The 24,935-nt window shown below is 39.2% G+C and overlaps 1 protein-coding gene across 3 annotated transcripts in view; it reads right to left on the reverse strand.

Moving 5' to 3' along the window:
- The window catches only part of dennd1b (DENN domain containing 1B), a 222,795-nt gene that overhangs the window by 195,657 nt on the left and 2,203 nt on the right, over window positions 1-24,935 (reverse strand). For all 3 annotated transcript variants that reach the window (XM_062980777.1, XM_008119992.3, XM_008119993.3), the window contains exon 2: window positions 17,903-17,967. In XM_062980777.1, coding sequence (XP_062836847.1) covers window positions 17,903-17,967 — 65 coding nt within the window. The remainder of the gene's footprint in view (window positions 1-17,902; window positions 17,968-24,935) is intronic.

Raw genomic sequence — 24,935 nt, forward strand, 5'->3', positions numbered from 1 at the left:
TTTTCCAGCTTGTCAACATCTCACTACAATTGCGGTGCCCAGAATTGGTCACAGTATTCCAGGTATGGTCTGACCAAGGCAGAATAGAGGGGTAGCATGACTTCCCTGGATCTAGATGCTATACCCCTATTTATGCAGGCCAGAATACCATTGGCTTTTTTAGCAGCCGCAGCGTCGCATTGGAGGCTCATGTTTAACTTGTCCATGAGGATTCCAATATCTTTTTCACACGTACTGCTGTCGAGCCAGGCGTCCCCCATTCTATATGTTTGCATTCCATTTTTTCTGCCGAAGTGAAGTATCTTGCATTTGTCCCTGTTGAACTTCATTTTGTTAGTTTTGGCCCATCTCTCTAATCTGTCAAGATCCTTTTGAATTCTACTCCTGTCTTCTGGAGTGTTAGCTATCCCTCCCAGTTTGGTGTTGTCTACAAACTTGATTATCGTGCTTTCTAACCCTTCATCTAAGTCGTTAATAAAGATGTTGAACAGAACCGGGCCCAGGACGGAACCCTGCAGCACTCCATTCGTCACTTCTTTCCAACTCGTAACTCTATCGAAAAAAGAGATCAGATTAGTCTGCCATGACTTGTTTTTGGTAAATCCGTGTTGGCTATTAGCAATGACCGCATTTGTTTCTAAATGTTCACAGACCACTTCCTTAATGATCTTTTCCAGAATCTTGCCTGGTATTGACGTGAGGCTGACTGGACGGTAATTGTTTGGGTCGTTCTTTTTTCCCTTCTTGTAGATAGGGACCACATTCTCCCTCCTCTAATCTTCTGGGACTTCTCCTGTTCTCCAAGAACTCTTGAAGATAATTGCCAGTGGTTCTGAAATAACCTCAGCTAATTCCTTCAATACTTTTGGATGTAGCTGATCTGGCCCTGGGGACTTGAATTCGTTTAGAGTGGCCAGGTGTTCCTGGACACCTTGTTTCCCTATTTGGGGTTGGATTTCCCCTAATCCTTCGTCCATTCCATGTTGCTGAGGTTGAAGATGGCTTTCTTTTTGTGAGAAGACCGAGGCAAAGAAGGCATTAAGTAGTTCTGCCTTTTCCCTGTCCCTTGTCATCATCACCCCATCTTCTCCTCGCAGAGGCCCTATTGCCTCCTTGTTCTTCCTTTTTCTACCAACGTAAGCAAAAAAGCCTGTTTTTAATGTCCCTGGCAAGCCTGAGCTCATTTTGCACTTTAGCCTTGGAAACCTTTTCCCTACAGGAGTTGGCTATACATTTGAATTCTTCTTTGGCGATTTCTCCCCTTTTCCACTTCTTGTGCATGTCTCTTTTGAGTCTTAGCCCGGTTAGAAGTTCTTTGGACATCCATTCTGGCTTCTTTGCACTTGTCATATTATTTTTTTCTTTTTTGGCACTGTTTGCATTTGCGCCTTGAGTATTTCACTTTTTAAAAACTCCCATCCATCCTTAACTCCCTTGTCTTTTAATATTGGCGTCCTTGGAATGCTGCTCAGCATTTCCTTCATTTTTTGGAAGTCAGCTCTCTTAAAGTCCAGAATGTGTGTTTGACTTGTCTTAGTTTCAACCTTCCTTTGTATGGCAAACTGCAGAAGCACATGGTCACTTGCCCCTAAGGATCTGACCACTTCGACTGTATTGATCAGGTCTTCCACATTTGTTAAGATTAGATCAAGAGTAGCTGATCCCCTTGTTGCCTCTTCTACCTTCTGGACCATAAAATTGTCTGCAAGGCAAGTGAGGAATTTGTTGGACTTCGTACTCTTGGCCGAGTTTGTTTTCCAGCAGATATCGGGATAGTTGAAATCGCCCATGACTACTATATCTCTTCTTTGTGCCTATTTGGTCAGCTGTTGACAGAAGGCTTCATCAAGTCCTTCATCCTGACTCGGAGGTCTGTAGTAGACATCCAAAACAAGATCTTTTTGAGTCCCGGTTCCCTTGATTCTTATCCAGATGCTTTCAAGATGGTTTCCCGGATTACAGTTTTGCATTTCTTCTACAACGTAACTGTTTTTGACATATAAAGCTACTCCCCCTCCTCTCCCCTTTGTTCTATTTCTGTGAAAGAGGGTATAGCCTTCAATGGCTACATTCCAGTGATGGGAGTCATCCCACCAGGTTTCAGTGATGCCTATGACATCGTACATGTGGTGCTGTGCTAAAAGTTGGAGTTCGTCTTACTTATTTCCCATGCTCTGTGCATTAGTGTAAAGACATGTAAGCCCCTGTGACCTTCCCCCAAGCTGTTTATTTGGGATTATTGTGCTTTCGGTACTTGGTCCTTGCTGTGTTTGTGCAGCCCTCCGTTTAGCCTTTTGGCGGTTCCCTGTGGTCGGGGGTAATATAGTGTTCTCCAGGCTGTTGTTCCCCTCCCCCAGTGGATCTAGTTTAAAGTGCGCCTGATGAGGTTTGTGAGTCTGTGCGCAAAAAGATGTTTTCCTACTTCTGTGAGATGCACCCCATCACTTGCCAGTAGGCCATCCTCCTGGAAGAATAGGCCATGGTCGAGGAAGCCAAAACACTTCTCCTGACACCATTTTCTGAGCCAATTATTGACCCGTGCACATGTGCATTTCCCAGTCAAATGCACCATCTGAGGTTGAAATCCAACCCTGCCTTGTACTCCTTGGCAACTAGTCATCCCTCCAAAGCAGTTATTTTGCAGCGGAGCCCATAATTATTATTTAAATTTCCAGATGTACCCACGAGCTCCTGTTCCGCCAGAACAGTTGCATACCGGGTACCACTACTGAAGTGTGCAGTGGAGTATTTCTCCATTCTGTATCTAGAGGCAAATGGAGGGGGATTAGTCTATTTTTAAATAAACTACAGATTATCGAGGTCTTATAGTCTGAGATGACTGAAGGTCATAGACATTTATTCAATATGCCTACAGCTGGTGCTACTGTGCAGAGTCACATGAACAATTTTTAAAATCGCCTTCTATAGCTGTTATGTGGTTTAACTGAGCTTCTAACACACAACTGAAATTACAGCAACACTGAAGCATGCTTTGTCTATTTAAGGCAAACTTAGAGTGTGATGATCAAAACACTGCTTCCTGTTTGTTTCAATGGAAGCCCTAAATTTAAACACAAAGGAACTGATGCTTTTTCTTCTTTCTGTCTATTCTTCCCTTTGCTATTTCCATACTTACGATCCATTCTAGAAACACAATAACCAATTTTGCATTTTTTTTAGAAATTACAGACATTAAACACCTGTCTAATACGAGACAGACTTGGTGTATTGTACACATACTTTTTTCTACTAAAAACATAACCTGATTGTTTTAAAAAGAAAACATTCTCTCCAATGATGAGACTACTGTTGAAACGCTTTTTATTGGAGAAGTAACTCAGACCATGATGTATCTTCAAATGCAAACCATTAAAGAAATGGACTTATATAACACAAGTCCATTAAGGAAATCAAAAATCAATCTTACTCCATTTTGAACAAATAACCTCACTTGCAATCTACTTTGTACACAATGCCCATCCCTTCAGGCTTTTAAGGCGGAAGAATCTATTTTATAGTATGGATGTGACTGCAGTGCATAGCAGAGGGATAGCAGAGGATTACTGATTCATGCAATTGCTGTTCCTACAAATAAAAAAAACTTTCCAAATATTATACAGTCCCAGGCCCAAACATTTTAACAGATGCTCTTATAATTAAGGATGGTGCTACTAACCCAAATGTTCTACATTAAACTGCTCTGAATCTGCCCCAATACAACTCAGAAGTGTCTCTAGAGTATTTCTGGCATCCAAAACAGCTAGGTGGGCAGCTCCTTCGCAGAGGCTTTCTGCTAACGTCGTATCTCCTGGTCACAAAGTGAGTGTTCTGCTGTGACCTTCTGAAACTATTTTACCAGCAATCCCCTTGATAAAGCAACTTCTGGTCTGCAAATCCTATTGTGTGGACTCCCTACAGAAGTGGAATAGAGTCCATTTTATCTGGCCCATGAAGACATGGCCTGAGGACTGCAACTGAACCCCCTCCTTGATACACCTCTCCAAATGCTTTTCCTGTATGGCAGGGGGTTGGACTGGATGGCCCATGTAGCTTCTTCCAACTCTATTATTCTATGATTCTATGAAATCCAAATGTAATTTTGGTACCTAAATCCTCATGGCTGTTATATGTCCTGACAAATATGTCCTGTGCCATCTGGTGACTAAACTAAAGGGTGACAAACCAAATACTTTTGATTCCCGCCCTTTCTCTCTGTCTCTATCTCACACACAAACAGAGAAAGACATAAAGTGATTATAAAGAGATTATGCCAGGGACTAATATTTCTGCCCATTGACTGCAAATGTTTCATACCTGGACTTGCAGCCAGTGGTTCACAGACTAGTCACTAGCCATGGACAACTAGTTCAAATAGCAACATTTTAAATCTTTAAAGCAGAGCTTCCCAAACATTTCATGTTGGTGACATACCTTTTAGATATGCATCATTTTGTGACATAATTCACTTTTACTAGTTAACCAGAGGTGAAACCACCCCAATGTGAGTGAGAAACTGTAATAACAAAATGTATGGGGGCATAACATATTTCATGAAAACCTTGTATTTATATATTTTAAAAAATATATGATTTATTGCTTATTTTACATACATACAGAGGTTTCTCATTATTTTTGCACAACCCATCTAAACAGTACAGCTGACATACTAACTTTCAGGACACACAGTTGAAAATCTCTGCTTTAAATCATCATAAAAGACGATGGATAAGGAAAATGTGGCCAGATACTGTCAGACTGCAGTTCACATCATCTTTTACTATGTGCTATCATTGATGATCGAGCAAAATGTTGAAAATCCTACATTCCTATTCCTTGAGAAAGCAACAACTATTTTGCCCTTCTGGTTACATGTCACCGGAAGTACAAGGGTTCTCAAAACCATGAAAAGAGCAATCAGCGGTCATTTGGGGGCAACTCAATTAAAATCTTGTGAATCATTTGAAAAATCAAAACACCCAGTGCATTTTGATATAATATATAATTGTAACAAACACTCTTTCCAACAGTTTGTAAGAAACCTACCATCCAGAATGCTAATCTATTTCTAAAGAACACTATTAGACAATACTTGGAATAATGTCACAGAAGGTTCAATGGACACCGATCAGGAAACAAAACAAGGACTGCACTGTCTGTCACCAAGAACAGAACAGAAAAATTTAGACCTTGTCTAGAAATAAGTCTGTCCAGTGCCATCTAATGATTAAATTACATAATAGTAGAGATGTGCGCGAAAACTTTTCCTTCATTTCCTTCATGCTATTGTTTTGTTTCTATCGTTTGTCTACGCAAAATGAATGACATTTTCGTAGGAAACGAGAGACAACACAAAAATGAAAGCCACACAGTCATCGTGCTTCCTTTTGTTTTCCTTTTGTTTCAGCCCTATAACAATAAGCAGGTACTGATAGAGGGCTGCTTTCCCATTACAGCTGATGTGTACCAAGCTGAGTCTGGAGGAGTGCCTCCCCATGACAGCTGATGTGTGCCAATGGGTGTTAATAATAATAATAATAATAATAATAATAATAATAATAATAATAATACCAATAGTACTCTGGGGAAGACCCAAACATTTTAAAAGTTGGTGGGCTAAAAGGAGTCGAAATGCCCTCAGTGTGTGGTGATTTTCACCCCTCTAGCCTAAAACCTCGGGGGGGGGGGGGGTGGAGAGAGAGAGAGAGAGACTCTGAAGCCCTCCCATTGCAACCAATGATCCAAAAGTTTTCATTTTTTTCGTAAGCCGGACAAAAATTCTGTTCATATAGGCGCCCCATTTTTGTTAGCAGGAACAAATACAAAAATGAGACAAAATGAATGAAACTACACAAAATGAACAGTAATTCCATACAAAAGCACAACACTACAGAATAGTAGTATCCGCACAAGTAAGGCAGTCTTAACTTGTACAGAATATCTCTCTGAAACACACACATGCATGCATACGTATACAAAGAGAGAAAGAGAGAAAGAGAGAGACCTGTTTTGTACAACAATGTGAGGATATCCCAGACTTTTGGGTGGCAGGCAAAGTCTTCCATTTTTCAGGATGTGGTTACCTTTACAAGGTCTGCTTTTCTTTCTAGAAAAAGGGGCAATAACTTTGCCTATCCTCAATGATTAATATGATCTTGTACTTTGTAATGCATATATTTTAGCCCACTATATATTCTAAGAAAGTGAATATTGGTCTGGCATATTAAGACTACATCAGTTCCACAGACATATTTAATGCAGTGTCATTTAAAATGTATGCTTTTAAAAAAAAGCTATGCAAGTCCCTTTCCAAATTACACAGATAATGACTTCCTTTAATCATGTTCTAGTGATACCTTGAAAAGGAATCAACAAAAGAAGGAAATTATATGATGCTGCAAAAGTTTTAGCCACTGGTTCAAAGAAGCAATTTTTTTCAGCAGAGTCTACAAAACTAGTTATCTGCAGAATCATAAACTAATTCATTTTATTTCTGTTCGCATTAAATCCCTTCACACTAAATTCAAGTTAGAAGCAATATTCAACTAGAAAGTTTATTTGGACAAACTTCAGCAAATCACCATTTCTAAACTCAATTGAAGCACTGAATAGCTGTGTGATAAATTACTCGCTTTACTTCTTTTGTAAAATTCAAGTGCAAAAATTAACAAATATTGCCTCTTCCTAGAGCATTCTGCTATTTTAGAGCTAGGGAGAATACATAAGTAAAGATACAGGAAAGAGGGGCAGAGTAATCCCCAATCCCCCCAAAATAAACTATCATTGCCATTAATAATATGCCAAAACCCAAAATCCCCACATTTCACCAATTAGAGTTAAGAACACTAATAATAAAAAACATCATTCAGTTCAATCCTCACTTGGCTAAAGACAAACAGGCAAAGTGTTCCATTGCCAAAAACCTTCTGGCTACATGAGAATAACAATTATGGCGATTCAACAACAAGAACACAAATATTAAGAAAAAGTCCCAGTACTGTTCATTCACATTTCTAGAAACAAAACCAAAAACAAATCAAGCACATTGTTTCACTGGGGAAAATGAATATGAAATAAAATCATCCTTTAAGTAGGTGGTCCTCCTGTTGCAGAGCAAGATACAAATACTCCAAATAAATAAATACGTACACACATAATTCACTCTTCCTTGACACAATCAAAACCATGCTCATTTGTGGTGTATTTTATACTATGTATGTGCCTTCAAGTCACCTGTGGTCATCCCATGAATTTCATAAAGGATTTCTTAGCCAAATAATAGCCAAGAGATGGATTCATCCATTTCTTCTCTGAAAGTAACCATGTCTGATCATGCTCATCTTCCAAGATCTGAGAGGATCTGGTGCCTTGCAGATATTTCGGCTCTCTTACTCCAGAGATTATTGTTACTTTGTTTCCATCTACCAGTCAAACAAGAAAAGCAAACACAGAATTCAATCAGTTTCTTCATAATATGCCAAAATCAAGGGTCAGCAAAATTAAGCAAACTTCATGGAAGGGGGGGGGGGTCAAAAAGTTAGTCGTGATCCCAGGTGAGCCTTTATTCCCCAAAGACATCTGCCTTACTTCAGATTCCCTGGACTAGAGGGGATAGGGGGAAGTATCAAAGAATAAATACTCAAGTGAAGATCAGAATAAACAGCTAGATTTATAATGGAAGAAAGTTTTCTCTAGTCCAACAAATGTGCCATAGATCAAACTCATCTTGAAACATAGAGTGATTAAAACAAGCCACCCTTGAGAGGTGTTACTATTTTCAGAAGAACCATTGAAGTGCAACTTAACTGCTTCTTCCAACTTCTACAATCCTATTTTATATCAATGTTAAAACCCATGCACAACATGCCAGGTAGGCGGAAATATTAAAGAAAGATGGTAGCAATTATATCTGACCAGTTTATGCACTAGAGTAGCACAAACCTTCAATTAATGTTAATAGGGTGATACAAAGATTATCTTTCCTATAAATAATAATAATGAAAGAGGGTTCCATGTTACGGTAATTCTGAAAACTAAATATAAGAGAAAACTGATATTTTAGGACTGCAGGAAAAATTCCACTCATACTTTTAAACAAAAATCCTAGTAAACTCTGTGGATTATGTTAAGAACTATCTGTCTCCTAGATCAGTTTTTCCTGCTGCTCAGTCTGTAAAGAGACCTAATTTTCAGCTTTTGAAATTTCCGCAGCAACATTTATAACTATGATGTCATAAACTCAACCCCAATTTCACAGCAAGATCAAGCACAGTGAGCAGATGGGATGCAAAGAAGAAAGCCCATTTAAAATACAAATCTCTTTCATAAGGAAGAAAAGGGTGAAGGCACAGAGAGTGAATGGGCCTCATTTTTAAGTATGGCATATTCAAAAGACTATCCTTGTATAAAATTCTATCTAAGGCAAGAGCGGTGATACCAGGTAACTCTTAAATTCATCACATTTCATGTTCAATTAATAAATGGAAGCTAAAGATCAAAAAAGGGTATCAATTATAAGGTGTGAAGCACTAGAATAAGCTAAAAGTCACAGGAGCGGCATTATCAATTTAAAGATGGGAGTAAATTTTTAATATAGGGCATCAATAGTGTACTTATTTAACTGATAAAGAAGATTTTCCCACAATTAAAAACACGCATTAAGTGCGTTCCTGCCACTTGAGACTCACAGTAGGGGAAAAAATGGCTTGAGTAACACTGAGTAAGTGACAGAAACAGAGAGGTGGGAAATGGTAATATGAATCTCAACAACAGAATCAGTGCTTTGTGTGGAAAAAATACCTCTTACTGGATGAAGTAGGTTTAAAATAATTCTGTTGCAAATTGCCATAGCTAGAGATGTGTTCTAGGGAGAAGCAAATGAAGTTTTCCGTTTGAGAAAGCTCAATAAACAAATTTAGCTTTGCTCTTTCTATATAATTTAAGAATTGCAACAGATTGCCGCACTGGAGTGTGGAATGAATTTGCTACCCATATCATATTATTTGTTGGCCCAAGCACAGCAAAGTTACACCTTATAATATGTGGCTCATCTGACAGTAGTAATATATGGAGGAATCATGAGCAGTTGACATTTTCTGTATAAAACAATCAAATGGATGCTTTCAGGCCTTGACTTCCTAGATAGATAGCTATTTAAGATACTCATGGCATTCCTTCAAATATTCAGTGATTCCTGATGGTTTGACTGCACATATTATTTCCTCATAGAGATGAGTCAGGTGAGTTATATGATTTGAATATGGTTAAATCTTTGTCATTGAGAACATGCATTGCATGAGACCAGGTGTGGGAGATGTACAGTCTTCCAGCTGTTGTTGAATTACAACTCTCTGGTCCACACAGTCACCAGTGAGGAATTTTGGGATTTGTAGTTCAGCAACATACAAAGGTTCCATTACTTCCATCCCTGTTACTAGGCAGTGGCAAATATGAGAAATATTTCGGGTATAAAGGTACAAAACAAGATGGTATAGGAGTCACGGCAGAAGTTGCAAGATCTAAAAACATTCCCCTTTGTTGCTCTATTTCAGGGGTCCTCAAACTTTTAGAGAAGAGGGCCGGTCCACAATCCTTCAGACTGTGGAGGGGCCAAATTATCATTTGGGAAAAAAAAAAGTTCCTATGCACACTGCATATGTCTTATTTGTAGTGCAAAACAACAACAACAATGAAAGAACAATACAATATTTAAAAATGAAAACAATTGTAACCAACATAAACCTATCAGGATTTCAATGGGAAGTGTGGACCTGCTTCTGGCCAATGAGATAGTTAATTAGGATTGTTGTTGTGTCATTTCAGACTTTGGGTGAGGCTAAGTCTAAAATTGGAGCCTCCGATGGCTCAGTGTGTTAAAGCACTGAGCTGTTGAACGTGCAGAGCGAAAAGTCCCAGGTTCAAACCCGGGGAGCAGAGTGAGCGCCCGCTGTTAGCTCCAGCTTCTGCCAACCTAGCAGTTCGAAAACATGCAAATGTGAGTAGATCAATAGGTACTGCTCTGGCGGGAAAATAACGGCGTTCCATGGAGTCATACTGGCCACATGACCTTGGAGGTGTCTATGGACAACGCCGGCTCTTTGGCTTAGAAATGAAGATGAGCACCAACCCCCAGAGTTGGACACGACTGGACTTAATGTCAGGGGAAACCTTTACCTTTACCTTTGATGTCTAAAATTATTTATTTATTCATTTACTACATTTATTTATTACATTTATATCCCGCCCTTCTCACCCCGAAGGGGACTCAGAGCAGCTGTATGTACATACAATATATTATATTATTAGCATATCACATTAGCATTATATATTACTATATTGAACTATACCACTATACTATAATATTATATGTAATATATAACATATAATTAATATTATTATATGGAATTATTATTAGTATTATATTGTATAACATTATAATATTATTATCAATATTATATGTATATACAATATATTATATTATTTAAAATGATATAAAAATATTATATTATAAAACTGAGGGCAGGGGCCAGGTAAATGACCTTGGAGGGCCGCATCCGGCCCCCGGGCCTTAGTTTGGGGACCCCTGCTCTATTTCCTGCAGAGCATGATTCACAATGCAGGCCAGCATCAGCCAGAATCTACTCAATCTTCTTGTGATTTTTATAGTGGTGTTTCTGTAGAATGAAAACCTTTTGTGGCGAAATTCGTCTAACTAAAATACCCTAGGTGATTCATTTCAAATAATGAGTGTCAAGGAAGAGATAAACAAGAAGTCACAGGACCATCTTCAGCTGCCTTCCATGAGGAATACAACACTGTGTGCTTAAACTAATTTTGATAAAGTATTATAATGAAATATAATTCAGGGATCTCATTAAAGTGACAAAAACAATTCTTTCATGTTGATGTTTTAGTACTTAGAAAAGTATACATGGTGCCTGTGTGCTTGTTTTTGCTCTGTTGATCTCAATCGTTGAAAATACTACCAATTCCTATCAAATTCATTTATTTTCAGGGTTTCACTCATGAAGTAATTTGTTTGCATTTATGAAGGACTTGTTCCTCTGCATGCAGTGCCTTAATACTATTATAATACTCTTACTGACAAGATGCAGACACTTGGAAAATGCTTAGAGGCACTGTGCTACTTCACATGTTTCAGGCTAAGAACAGATTCTAAGTTAATCCCTAGAACATTTTACACCATGGATGAAGCACTGTTGTATTTGTCATTTAGACAAAGCAGAGTATAATTTACATTTTGAATTGGAATTGCACAGTGAAACCCCTGTATCCATGGGCCGGGGAGGGGGGGCACTGGGGAAACAAGAAATAGTGGATAAGAGCAAAAACTACTGAAATGTATTACTTTCACTAGAAGCAACCATTGAGTTATCCTGGAGGATATAGAAATTCCCTAGAGATATATCCTCTCTAGAATTTTGCTAGATCCTCCATGACAACACCATGGTTAATTTCTGGTAGATGTCATTCATTTCAGTAGGAACCATGATTATCCACTGGAGGACCTAGAAAATTCTTAGAGAGGACACATTTGTTAGATACAGTTATGTAAAACTGCAGGTACTGGTCCCACAGGCATAGGAGAGGTGCACATTTATGTTTTAAGGAAACGGCTAAACCACCCTTCTATGTTTCCTTAAAAAATAGATAAACGTGCACCTCCCCTATGCCTACAGACCAGTATCTGCAGTTTTGAAATGAATGACTTCTACCAGAAGTTACCATGGTGTTGCCCTGGAGGATCTAGCAAAATTCTAGAAAGGATATCTCTCTAGTGAATTTCTAGATCCTCCAGGATCTAAATATATGCAGCAGAAACAGAAAGCCCTGAGACACAGTAAGATGACCAACAATATCTGGAAATGAATTTCCCCCAACATCATAATACCAGGTGATTGTTAAACTATATCTATTCAGCAAGACATGCATGTGCTATTTTTAAAAAAAAATCATGTTGAGGAAATAACACACTAACTTCTTGCAAAGTTGAAAATTCTCTACACTAATTAAGGTTGAACAGACAGACATATTCACATAGTAAAAGTATTATGCTAGTACTCTGCGTCATGTCTGTTTTTAATGAGGGATAATATGGAAGGGATAATAATGGGGAGATTATGGAACCTTCCACCTGAAAGGGATTAATGAATAGTTTCCAAAAATTGTTTACTTGTTATTGGCAAAGTCCCATGTGAGTATGTGTTGCCATAATACTAGAAGGTAGCCTGGAAGGATGGTCTGAAAAACCAACTCAGGTATGATTATTCAATATAGAGTATGTCTGCACCTTGCACGATGTGAAAGAGTAATCTAGACTCAAAAGGGATCCGAATGAAAAAGGGAAGGCAGAGGAAGGAATACTATAGGGTCACATGATGCATCAGTCACTTTGGTCTGAATGGCAATTAGGGTAAAATCTGGGGGGGGGGGGACATGCAATGAGTGGTAATCCATAACAAAATTGTTAAAGAAGAAGTAAAAAAGATGCAGCAGCTACTAAACCAAGACAGGTGTTCAATTCAAAGTGAAACACAGCATTGTGGAAGTCTGTTCCAAGAATATCCTACTTTCTTTTTTACTTATATTTCATTTTCATATTGAAAGACACTATACTTTAAACTCCATCTTCCTGTTCTAGGATTCAGTCTATGGTCCTTGGGAGGGCATTCTAGGGCTGTAGGATAGTTAAGATCTCTGGTTCCAGGGGCAGTCTACCATTTGAGAATGATTTCTCACCTTGGGATGACCCCTCTAAGCCACCAGATACCTCTGAGGCCCTGCTATGCCTGTCTGACATCCACATTCCAGCATAATGCAATCACAGGTAATTCATGGGCTGAACAATAAAAAAACAATTCTCGCACCAGTTGTGCAAGACCTGCCTCCTACAGTACATGTGCTACCACTAAATACAGGCAAGGAAGGATATGGATGAAGAGAGATGGGAAGCATCTAGGGACCAGGTGAGCTCTGAATACTGCAGGTCCACAGCCTCTCCTGATCCACCCTCTTTCAATTTCTCTTCTATACTATGTCCTCGAGCCCCGCCAAGAACATTAGAGAACTGGCCAATCAACTTCATAGCAATTCTGCCATACTGTGAGCCAACCAATTGGCCTCAATTAAAGGTTATATTGCTTCAGTTTGGACCCACCAAAGTTTTGAAATCACTTTCAAAAGCATCTCCTCCACTAATTTGTGAAATGAACCATAGTACAAACACTCTGAAAGGCTGAGAGTAATATTCCTGGAGGAATTGAATTACACTATGTAACACAATTTTTGTTCCTGGGTTATAAATGTCACTTCCAATTAGGTTCTATCATAAAAAAAATCCTGCAGCACATTTTGCTATAGTGTTTCCAAGAGTCTCAACTAATTCAACATACAGTAGTTTGTGGCAGTCACAAAAGCAAAGTTTCTGGAGTATAACAACTACAGTACTTTCAAAGTGAGTAACAGACAATTAAATAATAACACTTTCAAATCAGAAACAGCAAATGTTTCAAATTTTGTTACATAGTGTTAATGTTCCTGTAAGTACTCTGATGCATCAGCAGCATCAGCAAAAGATTCAAGAACAGTATGTACAAAGTACAAGACTGGGCACAAGAAATTATGGAAACAGAAAATAGTTCCTTTTAACCAGAACTGACAAAAAAGAACTAAATGAATGGTGAAATGATGAAAGAATCGAAGAAAAGCATGGCTCCCGTATTACTAGAGCAGGTTTCAAAAATTGTGGTCATATGAAGAAAAAACAAACTACATTAACATATTTCTATTAAGGTTGTTTAAGAATGAGCCAGTGTGGTGCAGTGGTTTGAGCACTGGGCTGCAACTCTGGACAACAGGGTTCCATCACTCTGGAACACTCTGTCGCCTGAAGTTCGTGCCTTGCGGGACTTATCAGTCTTCCGCAGGGCATGTAAGACACACCTGTTTCGGCAGGCTTTTGATCTCCGTTATTGCTGTTTTTAAATTTCTTAGATTTTAGCTTGTTTTTGTAAGCCACTTCGAGCCCTGGGGGAGTGTTTTAAAGATTTTTTTAAAAGATATTTTAAAGATGTTTTTAAATTGTTAGATTTTAGCCTTTCTTGTAAGCCACCCTGAGCCCTAGGGGAGTGGCAGCATATAAGTTTAAATAATAAATAAATAAATAAAATCCCTGCTCAGTCATATTTCACTAAGTGAAGTTGGGCAATTCACTCTCTCAGCTTCATTGGAAACCTCCTCTGAAGAAATCTTGCCATGCAAATCTCAGACAATGGCCAACTACTTCCAAGCAGTCAAAAATAAAATAATGAGAAACAAAAGCAACAAAATGTTTATCTTTTTCCTATATCTGTTACACATATTCTGAAGCACAAATAGTTAGCAATAATCAAAGAGGTGAACGTTTTCATATTTGGAAATACAGTGTTCCCCCACTACTTCACGGTCTCGCTGGGTTTTCTCGGATGCTTATGGGACATGACCATATAGCACTCCCTCCCTCACAGGCACAAAAAGGCCTGGCCTGGCCTGTCCTCCTCAGTTCCCAGCAGGTAGCATCAGTAGGCCCAGCCTGCGCCTCATTGCCTCAGCCTCAGCGAATTAAAAGAACCACCACAAAGACGAGACTGAGGAGGTTTGTGTGTGTGTGTGTGTGTGTGTGTGTGCGTGTGGGGAGAAAGAGGGAGGGCCGCCAAGTCCACACACCAAGCCCTCCCTGGCTTGATGGCCATGGCTTCGAGGAATACATTAAAAGAGAGAGGGAGGGAGGAAGGACAAGGCAGCCAGAGTAGGAGCAAGGGAAGCAGCTCTGAGGAGAAGCAGCAGCAACAATACCTCAACAGAGAGCTGCCCCGGACGCCCACAAGAGGGAGGGCGCGGCGGGAGCTGGTGCGGGAGGGGGGGGCGTCAAAAAGAAGCACAGAAAGAAGAAGAGCAAGGGGCCTGCTGGCGCTGGTAGGGAAGGCTTTACTGCCAAATAGTGTCACATACAGTGCAAAACAGCCTATGAGACTCCACGGGGCTTGCGAAGGGGAGAAAGGCCAACTAACTACTAAAATAATGTATAAATATTAAAATAAATATAGCGTCCCTACTTTGCAGATTTTCACTTTTCGCGGGCGGTCCTGGAACGTAAACCCCGCAATAAGTGAGGGAACACTGTCGTGTATATTAGCGGTGTGCATTCGGGTAAAAGCTTGTCTCATTTCATTTCCAGCTTTCGTTGCGAGGCCCAATACGTTTTTGGAAAGCCTCCAGAAATTGTTTTCGATTGTTTTGTTTCGGGGACCAGAAAATCAGCCCATTATGGTGGAGGGCTTCCAACTCATTGGCTCCCCTTCCTGAGGTGTTTGGCTGCCTGGCAGGCACTGTGCTTCTTCTCTTCCTCCTCCTCCTCCTCCCTTCCTCACGCCCGCAATGCCCCACATTAACTCACAGGAGTCATGGTCAGGCATCCCCACATCCAGACCTCAGCAAGCATACAGGAAGGAACCACTGCCCCTCCCTCCTTTCAACTCAGAGAGTGTGGTGGGCAGCGGGGCATGTGTGATTGTGCAGGCGCTTGGCTGCAGGCAGGCACTGAGGGGTGAGCACAAGCTTTCCAGGCCTGCCTGCATGCCCCAAGCCACACACAAGCTCTCCCTGGAAACAAAGTGTGTGTAGCGGGGTGCAGGCAGGCCTGGAAAGTGCACATTCACCTCTCAGTGCCTGCCAGTAGCCGAGTGCCAGCAGTCACACACCCACACACATGCCTGGAAAGGAGGGAGGGGAGGTGGTTCATTCTGGCCTGATGATGAGGTCCGGATGTGGGGCTGCCCAGCCGTGACTCCCCTGAGTGAATGTGGGGCATTGTGGGTGCGAGGGAGGGAGGAGGAGAAAGAGAAGAAGCTTGCGCACATAAAATTTCGGCTCCACACAAAAGCAGGCTTTCGTGTCGAGCTGAGTTTTGTGTGGGGAGGGGGGGTTTCTGTTTCGAGCTTCCGAATAAACAGAAGACACAAAAGACATGGAAGAAACAGTAAGAACGAATTTTACGCACATCTCTAATGTATATGTATCTTCTTTTTATTTTACTTCATTTCGGTAACATAGACATACTATGATAGACACTGTAGCATTTAATACTATTCTCATGTTTATACAGTTAATCCTCCATATTCACAAATTCAACTATCTACAGCTTGAATATATTCTAAACCTTAATTTTACCATCTCATATAAGGGTCACCATTTTACTATGCCATTGTATATAATGGGACTTGAGCATGAATATTTTTGGTATCCAGGAAAGGGGGGGCTGGAACTAAAAGACCTCAGTATTTGCAATGTCAAGATATGGTAATTTTTTTATAACACATATAGATTTTACAGATTTTCTTCTCAAGCCAAATTCATTCTGTCAGGGTGTAAAATTTTGAAAGGAAAGCCTTATAAAGTCAAACAGTTTAAATTTCTTTTTGTAGGAAGCCAACACAAAGTGCAGCATTCTTAGGATGGTACCATTTCAGGATGCAAACAGGATAATACATATCTGACTGCTTTCTTCCAGCAAAAATCCCCTCCCAACAGAAAAACATCAAGAAAAAATAATTACCACATTTCTCCTGCATGAATTAAATTGCCAAAAGCAGATCATTTCTGCCACAGTAAAGCATATTTTCTCCCAGGAGTGCAACTACTCTGTGGTGTGGGATTTTTTACCCATCTTATAGTGACCAAGAAAATCGTAAAAACTCCAGAAGACAGAAGTACATAGTAGGCTTCGAGAAATATGTTTGTAACTATAGAACACAGTGTGGGTAAGCCTATTTAAAAGGTAAATTGATTCTCCCTGGAGCTGCTAAGAAAAGCAATTCATCCCAGGCAAAAAGGTGGCTCTGGAGAGGTCAAGAGTAAAAAAAAATTCAGACTTGGGGACCATAAGAAGCCCCAACTTCCCTGCCTTGACTTATGATGGTTCCCAAAGGAGGAATTCAGCCTCCAGCCCTGCAAATTCTGGTTTTTAGAACACTGAATGAAAGAGAATCAAGTGGTAGTTTAGGGAAAATGCCTAAAGATAATCCTTCCTCCTCCTTTTTATGTTTATAATATAATAACTAGTTAAGTAAGAGAAATGTAGTAAGTGAACAGATGCAAAAGGTTAGAGCACAAACCTAGTATAAATTGGATGTTACCGATTATGTATCTTTTTCATGGTGAACTATTACAGTAGAGTCTCACTTATCCAACACTCGCTTATCCAACGTTCTGGATTATCCAACGCATTTTTGTAGTCAATGTTTTCAATACATCGTGATATTTGGTGCTAAATTAGTAAATACAGTAAATACAACATAACATTACTGCGTATTGAACTACTTTTTCTGTCAAATTTGTTGTATAACATGATGTTTTGGTGCTTAATTTGTAAAATCATAATCTAATTTGATGTTTAATAGGCTTTTCCTTAATCCCTCCTTATTATCCAACATATTCGCTTATCCAACGTTCTGCCGGCCCATTTATGTTGGATAAGTGAGACTCTACTGTATTATATTTATTATATTTATTTATACCCTGTTTTATCTCTCCTGCAGGGGATTCAAAGTGGCTTAACATTAAAGCCTCAATATACAATTTAAAATCTACAAATAATAAAGCAGCAGTAAACATCAACAATAGTATTCGTTAATAACACACCAACACATACTAAGTAATGGATTTTCCTAATACTGAAAATCTGGCTTTTAGCAATACACGCATCAATTAAACATACTAAACTCAAGCCATCAAGCATAACATATTCAGTCCATTGAGTGGAAAGCATGTAAGCAAAATAGCATGTAAACAAAGATCTTTCAAATATCCTATTTATACAGATAGGATAAATACAACTGAACACTCTTACCTTCATTTTCAGAAGCCTGGCATTTTACCTGTAGCACCAAATCAAAAGTTCTCTCTGGGTTTTCCCTAAAAGTTAAATATATATATAAATATTATTACTATGCATGCCTCACAAAAATGTAAAATTTCTGATTGTAAAGATATATCTTTGTTCTACCTCAGCTAGTACTACATAACATTCAAAAGAATGAAGATATTGGCTATAATCATTTTTCTTCTCATAAAATGAAATGGTCCTTCTGACACAACAAACTTTTTAAAGAATAACCCCATTAGCCACAGATTCAATATCCATGGTTTCACTTACCCAAGCTGCCAAAAAAAATCCCCCACTATCCTGGAAGTATTTGCGACCTTTTCTATGCCCTCCAATGCTATGTAATAGTAAGCTTCTGGCCCAAATCCAGTCAAAATATAGGATCTACTATATTTCAGGTATTCATGGTAGGTGGGTCTTGTATTCAGGGAATATGGCAGTCATACCATAGTTTCTGATTTTGGAACTTCGCTTAATATGGCTAATTGACTGAACATGTTACATACAACTATCAGAGATGAAGCGAGGGTGGAATGGAGCGGGGAAGAGAATAATGATACACAGTGGATGAAAAATTATCATGGGAATCTGTACTGTGACTGATAAATGTCATGACTCAGACACCATGTCATAGACATTTGCCTTTACATCTGAAGAAAAGGCTCATTTTCCCCAACCCTCCCAAGCATACTAAATATATATATATATATAAGCAGCCTCAGTTAACAAAGCTTCTGACAAAGAAGGAATGGGTTGGTACTGTAATTGATTTTATGTACGTGTCTGCTTAAACTAGGCTTGTGCACATATTTGGTTTGGTCAGTTCCCTTTGGCCAATCTGGCTTGTTCAACAGGCCATAACGGTAAGGGCTCAGACGCCTTGTTTTTCGGCCGAAACAGGCCATGCAGCAGCCTGTCACAGCTCCTCCTCTCCTATTCGGCATCATGCGAAGCACGAAGAAGCTGCCGCGTGCTCAAACAGGGTTTCCCTGTGAACCCTGTCTGTTGGGCCAATCAGAATAGAAGAATACCGTGACGTGTCTTACGCAAGCTGTGTCTATTTAATGGGGCGAGTGCTCAATTGCTCTCAGTTGCATCCTGGCTCTAGAGGTGCTTCAGTCCAATTGCCTTGCCGCTTGGTCTCAACTTTATTTTTTAACTTGGCTTGGCCTCTCCCTAGCATTGAATCTTTTTGATTTTCCTTTATTTTCCTTTATTTTCCTTTATTTTCTTGATTCTTTTTATTTAGTGGGACTGGGAGTTCGGAAAGTGTGGGACAGGTGGGGTGCACGCACGAGTTTGGAGACTTGTGCTTTTCTTTAAAAATATTTGTGTGGCTCTGAGAACCTTGAGTCACCCTTTAGCTTCTTTTTCTTCTCCCCTCATCTCCTTCAGAAAATGCTTTTAAAAGATTATTATTGTTATTTTTATTATTACTAATCCCAGCAAACAGAAGAGCCTCAATGTGTTGTTGAAGGCTTTCATGGCCTTCCTTGCATAGTTTCTCCATACCTCACAACCTCTGAGAATGCCTGCCATAGATGTGGGCAAAACGTCAGGAGATAATACTTCTAGAACATGGCCATACAGCCCGGAAAACATACAACAACCCAGAAGAGCCTCATTCTCTGAACACTACTACCTAATGTTTGAAAACATGCAAATCTGAGTAGATCAATAGATACCGCTCCATTGGGAGACATCTACGGACAACGCTGGCTCTTTGGCTTAGAAATGGAGATGAGCACCAACCTCCAGAGTCAGGCTCAATTAGACTTAATATCAGGAGAAAACCTTTACCTTTACTATACACGTAGCCTGAAGGGAATTTTACACACAATAGTTCATATAATTTTGTGCAGGAAACAAAGTTTGTGCACATCAAACAATCACTATCTCAGCCATCCAAGAGGACATTTTTGGATTATAGGGTATTTCAGATTTTTTATTTCTGGGTAAGAGATGTTCAACCGGTATGATCAAACTACGTATATTTCTACATTCACATTATCTGCCATTTTTGTGGGACATTCACTGAATTCAATGTTAATTCACTATCTTTCATTAGGATTTTACCCCTTGACATGATTCCTACTCCTGTCTATGTGGTCATATGTAAGTATTTTTTATCCTCCCATATTTAGTTTGGTGTATGGCTATTTACAAACCTGAGACAATTCCAAACTTCTGAGTAATTGCTGCAGAAATTATTGGCTAGAAAGTCCTAATTGGATGCAACTACTTCATACATATTTTAAAGGTGATCTCTTCAAGAGAACATGCTGCACTCAGCATGACTAGTCAGAGAGAAAGCAGTACAAGTAAGCAGTAATTATACCAAGAACAGGGGTATGCGGATAAAGAGAAAAATCCCAGTTGTGACTGATCTTAATAGAGGAATCAATTGTGTCTGGGCATGGAGAGAAGGAAAGTAGTACTAACATACTAGTTTCCCTCCACAAAACAGAAACTACCCTAAGTAACCTATGTGTTTATTTCAATGCCGGAAGTAAATTCAAGATCCTAAGCAAAGATAGGCTCCAGAGATTAAAATCTAGCTTGCGAGTACAGTGGGCCCTTGGGATCAGTTGGGACTTGGTGCCAGAATCTGTGGATACTTGAGCATGGAATGATATTCCGAAGCCATAATCAAAATGAACATTCATGAATTATTCCAATTTGCATTTGCCATTTCCTCCCAAACTCTGTTCCTAGTAACTAGACCATCCCTTACAGCTATATAATTGATGAATAGCAGATACAGGGACTTTTCTGTAGTGGTTCCAAATCCTTAGAATGTCCTCCCTCTTTGTTGGCTTTTAAAATATTGAGAGGGCTTTTATCCTGCTTTGCAGATTGTTAATTTTAGAGTGTTGTACCTTTAACTCACTTTAGGATGTGATTATTTTATTTCTGTTTTCAAATTATGTTGCAATTTGTTTTCATCTGAAAAGTTGGTAAGTGTATTAGGTAAAGGAAAAGATTTTCCTCTGACATTAAGTCTAGTCATGTCTGACTCTGGAGGTTGGTGTTTATCTCCATTTCTAAGCCAAAGAGCCAGCATTGTCCGTAGACACCTCCAAGGTCATGTGGCAGGCATGACTGAATGGAGTGTCGTTACCTTCCCGCCCGAGCGGTATCTATTGATCTACTCACATTTGCATGTTTTTGAACTGTTAAGTTGGCAGAAGCTGGGGCTAACAGCGTGAGCTCACCCCACTCCCGGATTCAATCCGCCAATCTTTCAGTCAGAAAGTTCAACAGCCTAGTGATTTAATCTGCTACCAGGGGCTCCCATGTGTATTAAGTGATCACAATAAATAACCATGTTTATCATAGTTCTAAAAATTCTGAACTAACCTAGAACAAGTGAAGGTCACTCACCCTAAAAATTCATCTCTTCATCGCAATCCTGTACATATTTATTAATAACTTAAACTTAATATTGCAGCCTTAAAGGAGCATGAATTTGAACTCCTTCTTGCAACAGCTGCATTACTAGTTAGGTTGTTCAAGTGTTTTTATCAAGATCTGATTCTATAACTGAAACAAGAAAATTCTATATAACTACGACCACAATCTCTTACCTCTAGAAATGGATAACCATCTGAAAGGTCATTATCTCTGTACTGATACAAGGAAAGGGGTGTGGCTTCCTGCTGTGCATATCTACAAGTCAGCTCCTACTAAAGGCATTTTTTCAAGTTTACTCATAACCTCCCACCATATTTTAAGGTGTCAAACCAAAATAACAAAAGTCAGACAAGCTTCTTCTCCCAACTGACACACCACAAATAGATCACGATCACATTGCAAAACTATCACTGTAAAACTACTCAGGATATAAAAGTTCAGCAAAGCTGTCAGTGTCAGAGCCCCAAGTTTTTACCAGGAAAAAAAAACAATGATTGTTCACATGTCACTTGGCAGAAAAAGAAAAAAGAATCTTCTTGGAAATCTTGCTAATCTAAACCCACGAAGATCTTCATAAGGCTGTGGCATCAGTCCATTCACAGGAGAAACCTGCATTTCCTTGCCAAACTAATATTATACAGCCCAAAAATACCTCCTGGAAGCAGGGCAACCAAGAGCTTCCATTGCTATTGCAGGGCTAGTGCCTAAGCACCATCTAATGTATCTTCAAGGCATCTGTCAACTTATGGTGGTCACATGAATTTCATAGGGTTTCCTTAGGCAACTCGCAAGTGGTTTTGCCATAATCTCCTTCTGAAATATAGTTCAAAGCCCTGGTATTCTTTGGGGGCAGCCCACCCAAGTATTAACCAGGTCTGACCCTGCTTAGTTTCCAATATCTAGTAGCACCTTTTAAAGTGGCTTGCAAGGTGGCTTGCAAGTGGCTTGCAATCTAATTATGAATGAGCTAAGGCTAATTAATATTTTCCCCCATTGCTAATGTTTGCATTATCAAATTAATTTCCAAACCTTTTGACTTCTCAGGTGTGGCTTATTTATCAGCTATTCATAATGAAACTTAGAATGTGAACTGAAAATCCTTACGTTGATGGGAGTTGTCAACTGACCAGAAAAACCAGTGGCCTGGCCTGCTCTTGTATCTTTAACAGCGTGTTTCTCCACAAGCTTTTCACAGCATAAAATGCAGTGACTTCCCATTAAGTGATCATGCTGTTCCTGAATGACACAGAAGCAGCAAGAGCATGTAAAATAAACATTTAAGGTGACAGGTGTATAGAAAAGAAAGAAAAAAACCTCAGTCAGGTAAAATTTGCATCTAATGTCCCTCACAATAGTCTGGCAGCATGGGATGATGGAGCTTGTAATATAGGCAAGGGATTTCAGAACTGTTTTTAGAGGGTGGGACAGGCAGGTTACCATACTAATTGCAGAGAGGGAATAAATTATTCTCTCCTTTACTATCATTCAAATATTATTAATTACAGACATGTTAAGGAGCACAATGTATATTTCAAAGGGCCCTCCGTGTGTTCAGAGTAGTTTGCAGTTGAGTGACTACCATGAGTTTTTCCTTGGAAAGGTTTGCTCAAAGGGGTTTGCAATTCCCTTCCTCTGAGGCTGAGAGTGTGACTCGCCCACAATCACTCAGTGGGTTTCCATGGCCAAGTGGAGATTTAGACCCTGGTCCCTAGAGTCATAGTGCAATATTCAAACTATTACACCAAGCTGCTTTCTATTATTTGACAGTCCTGTTGTTTACTTTCAAATATTTAAGGAGAACAAACTGCAGGCATCCTTTACTATTCTAAAGAGAGTTCAGTGACCATCACTGTCTTAACATTATTCAGTGGTTGAGAATTTAACACATTTCTGATTTATTTTTGGTGGTCCAGATTTGCCATATTGTTCAAAAGGCACGGCGCAGTTCACTCAATGGGTTCAGAGATAGACTGAGGCCTCATCTACACTGTTCTATAATCCAGTTTCTGAATCCAGATTATCTGCTTTGAACTGGATTACATGGCAGTGTAGACTCACATAATCCAGTTTAAAGCAGATACTCTGGATTCAGAAACTGGATTATAAGGCAGTGTAGATCCAGCTAGAGAACAGAAACCTGCATAAAATGCAGGAGTGCTACTTTCGGCTCCTAACTCTCCTGTGAATAATGATCCCACATCAGGTTGACTATCTCTTTTCTAGAAATCCAAAATCCTACAATATGCACATTTCAGGTAGCTAGGATACTGACAACTTTACTTTCTCGTGGTTCAATATACCTTATCCCAAATAATTTAAACAATTATTAAAAACACTGCATACAAATTTACCTTCAGGCTATGTGTAGAAAGTGTATTTGAAACTTAAATGAACTTCGTGTTTAGAGTTCAGTTTGTTTGCCAAGATATCTCATTATGTACACATATGCAAACACAAACATTCTAAAATCCAAACAAAATCCAAAACAGTTCTAGTCCCAAGCATTTGGGGTAAGGGGCATAAGTATACTTTATCTGGAAATCCAAAATGATTCATAAGTTCATATTTACATTGGGCCCCATTATGTACATACACGCAAAGGCATTCTAATTTTTTTAAAAAAAAAAAATTAAGCAATTCGGTCACCATACATCAGGAGAAGGGAACATCTTTGTTAAATGTGCCTTTATTTATGGAATATTCATTACAAAAACATACAATATATAGATAAAAATATAAATTTAAATGACAGTAAAAGGTTTAAAATATATGTTCAATATCTCCACTGCCCCCAATGCTTTTGTGGCATTCCTTTCCAGAAATCCACAATGCTGCCAAATTGATCCCAAGAGGGCTGAGGCTGACCACTTTGGCTCCACGGACATAAACTTGGTCTGGATTTACACAAACTTTGGTCTGGATTTACACGGCCATATCATCCAGTTCCTGAATCGAGATGATCTGCTTTGAACTAGATTATACTATGTAACAAATTTGAAAAAAATATGTTCCTGGTTTGAAAGTGCAATTTCCTGTTTAATTATATGGTCCTTACTTTGAAAGCTATTGTTATACTCCAGAAACTTTGTTTTTGTTTTTCTGCCACAAACTATATTGAATTAGTTGAGACTCTATGAGATATTCATTGAAAAACTATAGCAAAATGTGCTGCAGGATGTCCCGCAAAAACAAAGTTTTGGCAGTTGAAGAAATTTTTTCTGTGTTTTAATGATAGAACCAATCAGGAAATATACAGTGTGCAATCCCTTAAGAAAGCTGCCTTAAGAAAGCTCAGAATATTCTAAAGGATCCGTCTCACCCTGGATGTTCTTTATACAAGGACAAATTGGATGAGAGATAGCTTTTATCCCAGAGCTGTGATTATATTGAACTCTGTTCCTTCAAGCTGGTTTGGCATTAGGGGTTGTGCAATAGTCATTAGAATGTGAAAGAATTAGTACTTCCATCCAAGAATTTGTACTTCCATCCAAGTACTAACTAATGTTGACCTATTAGGGTGCCTTTAGAGTATTTGGGAGTCATTACTAAACTTACAGGGAACCTTGTTTGGGGAACCTAGCCA

This window comes from Anolis carolinensis, chromosome 4 (genome assembly GCF_035594765.1).
Source record: "Anolis carolinensis isolate JA03-04 chromosome 4, rAnoCar3.1.pri, whole genome shotgun sequence".
NCBI classification, from domain to species: domain Eukaryota; kingdom Metazoa; phylum Chordata; class Lepidosauria; order Squamata; family Dactyloidae; genus Anolis; species Anolis carolinensis.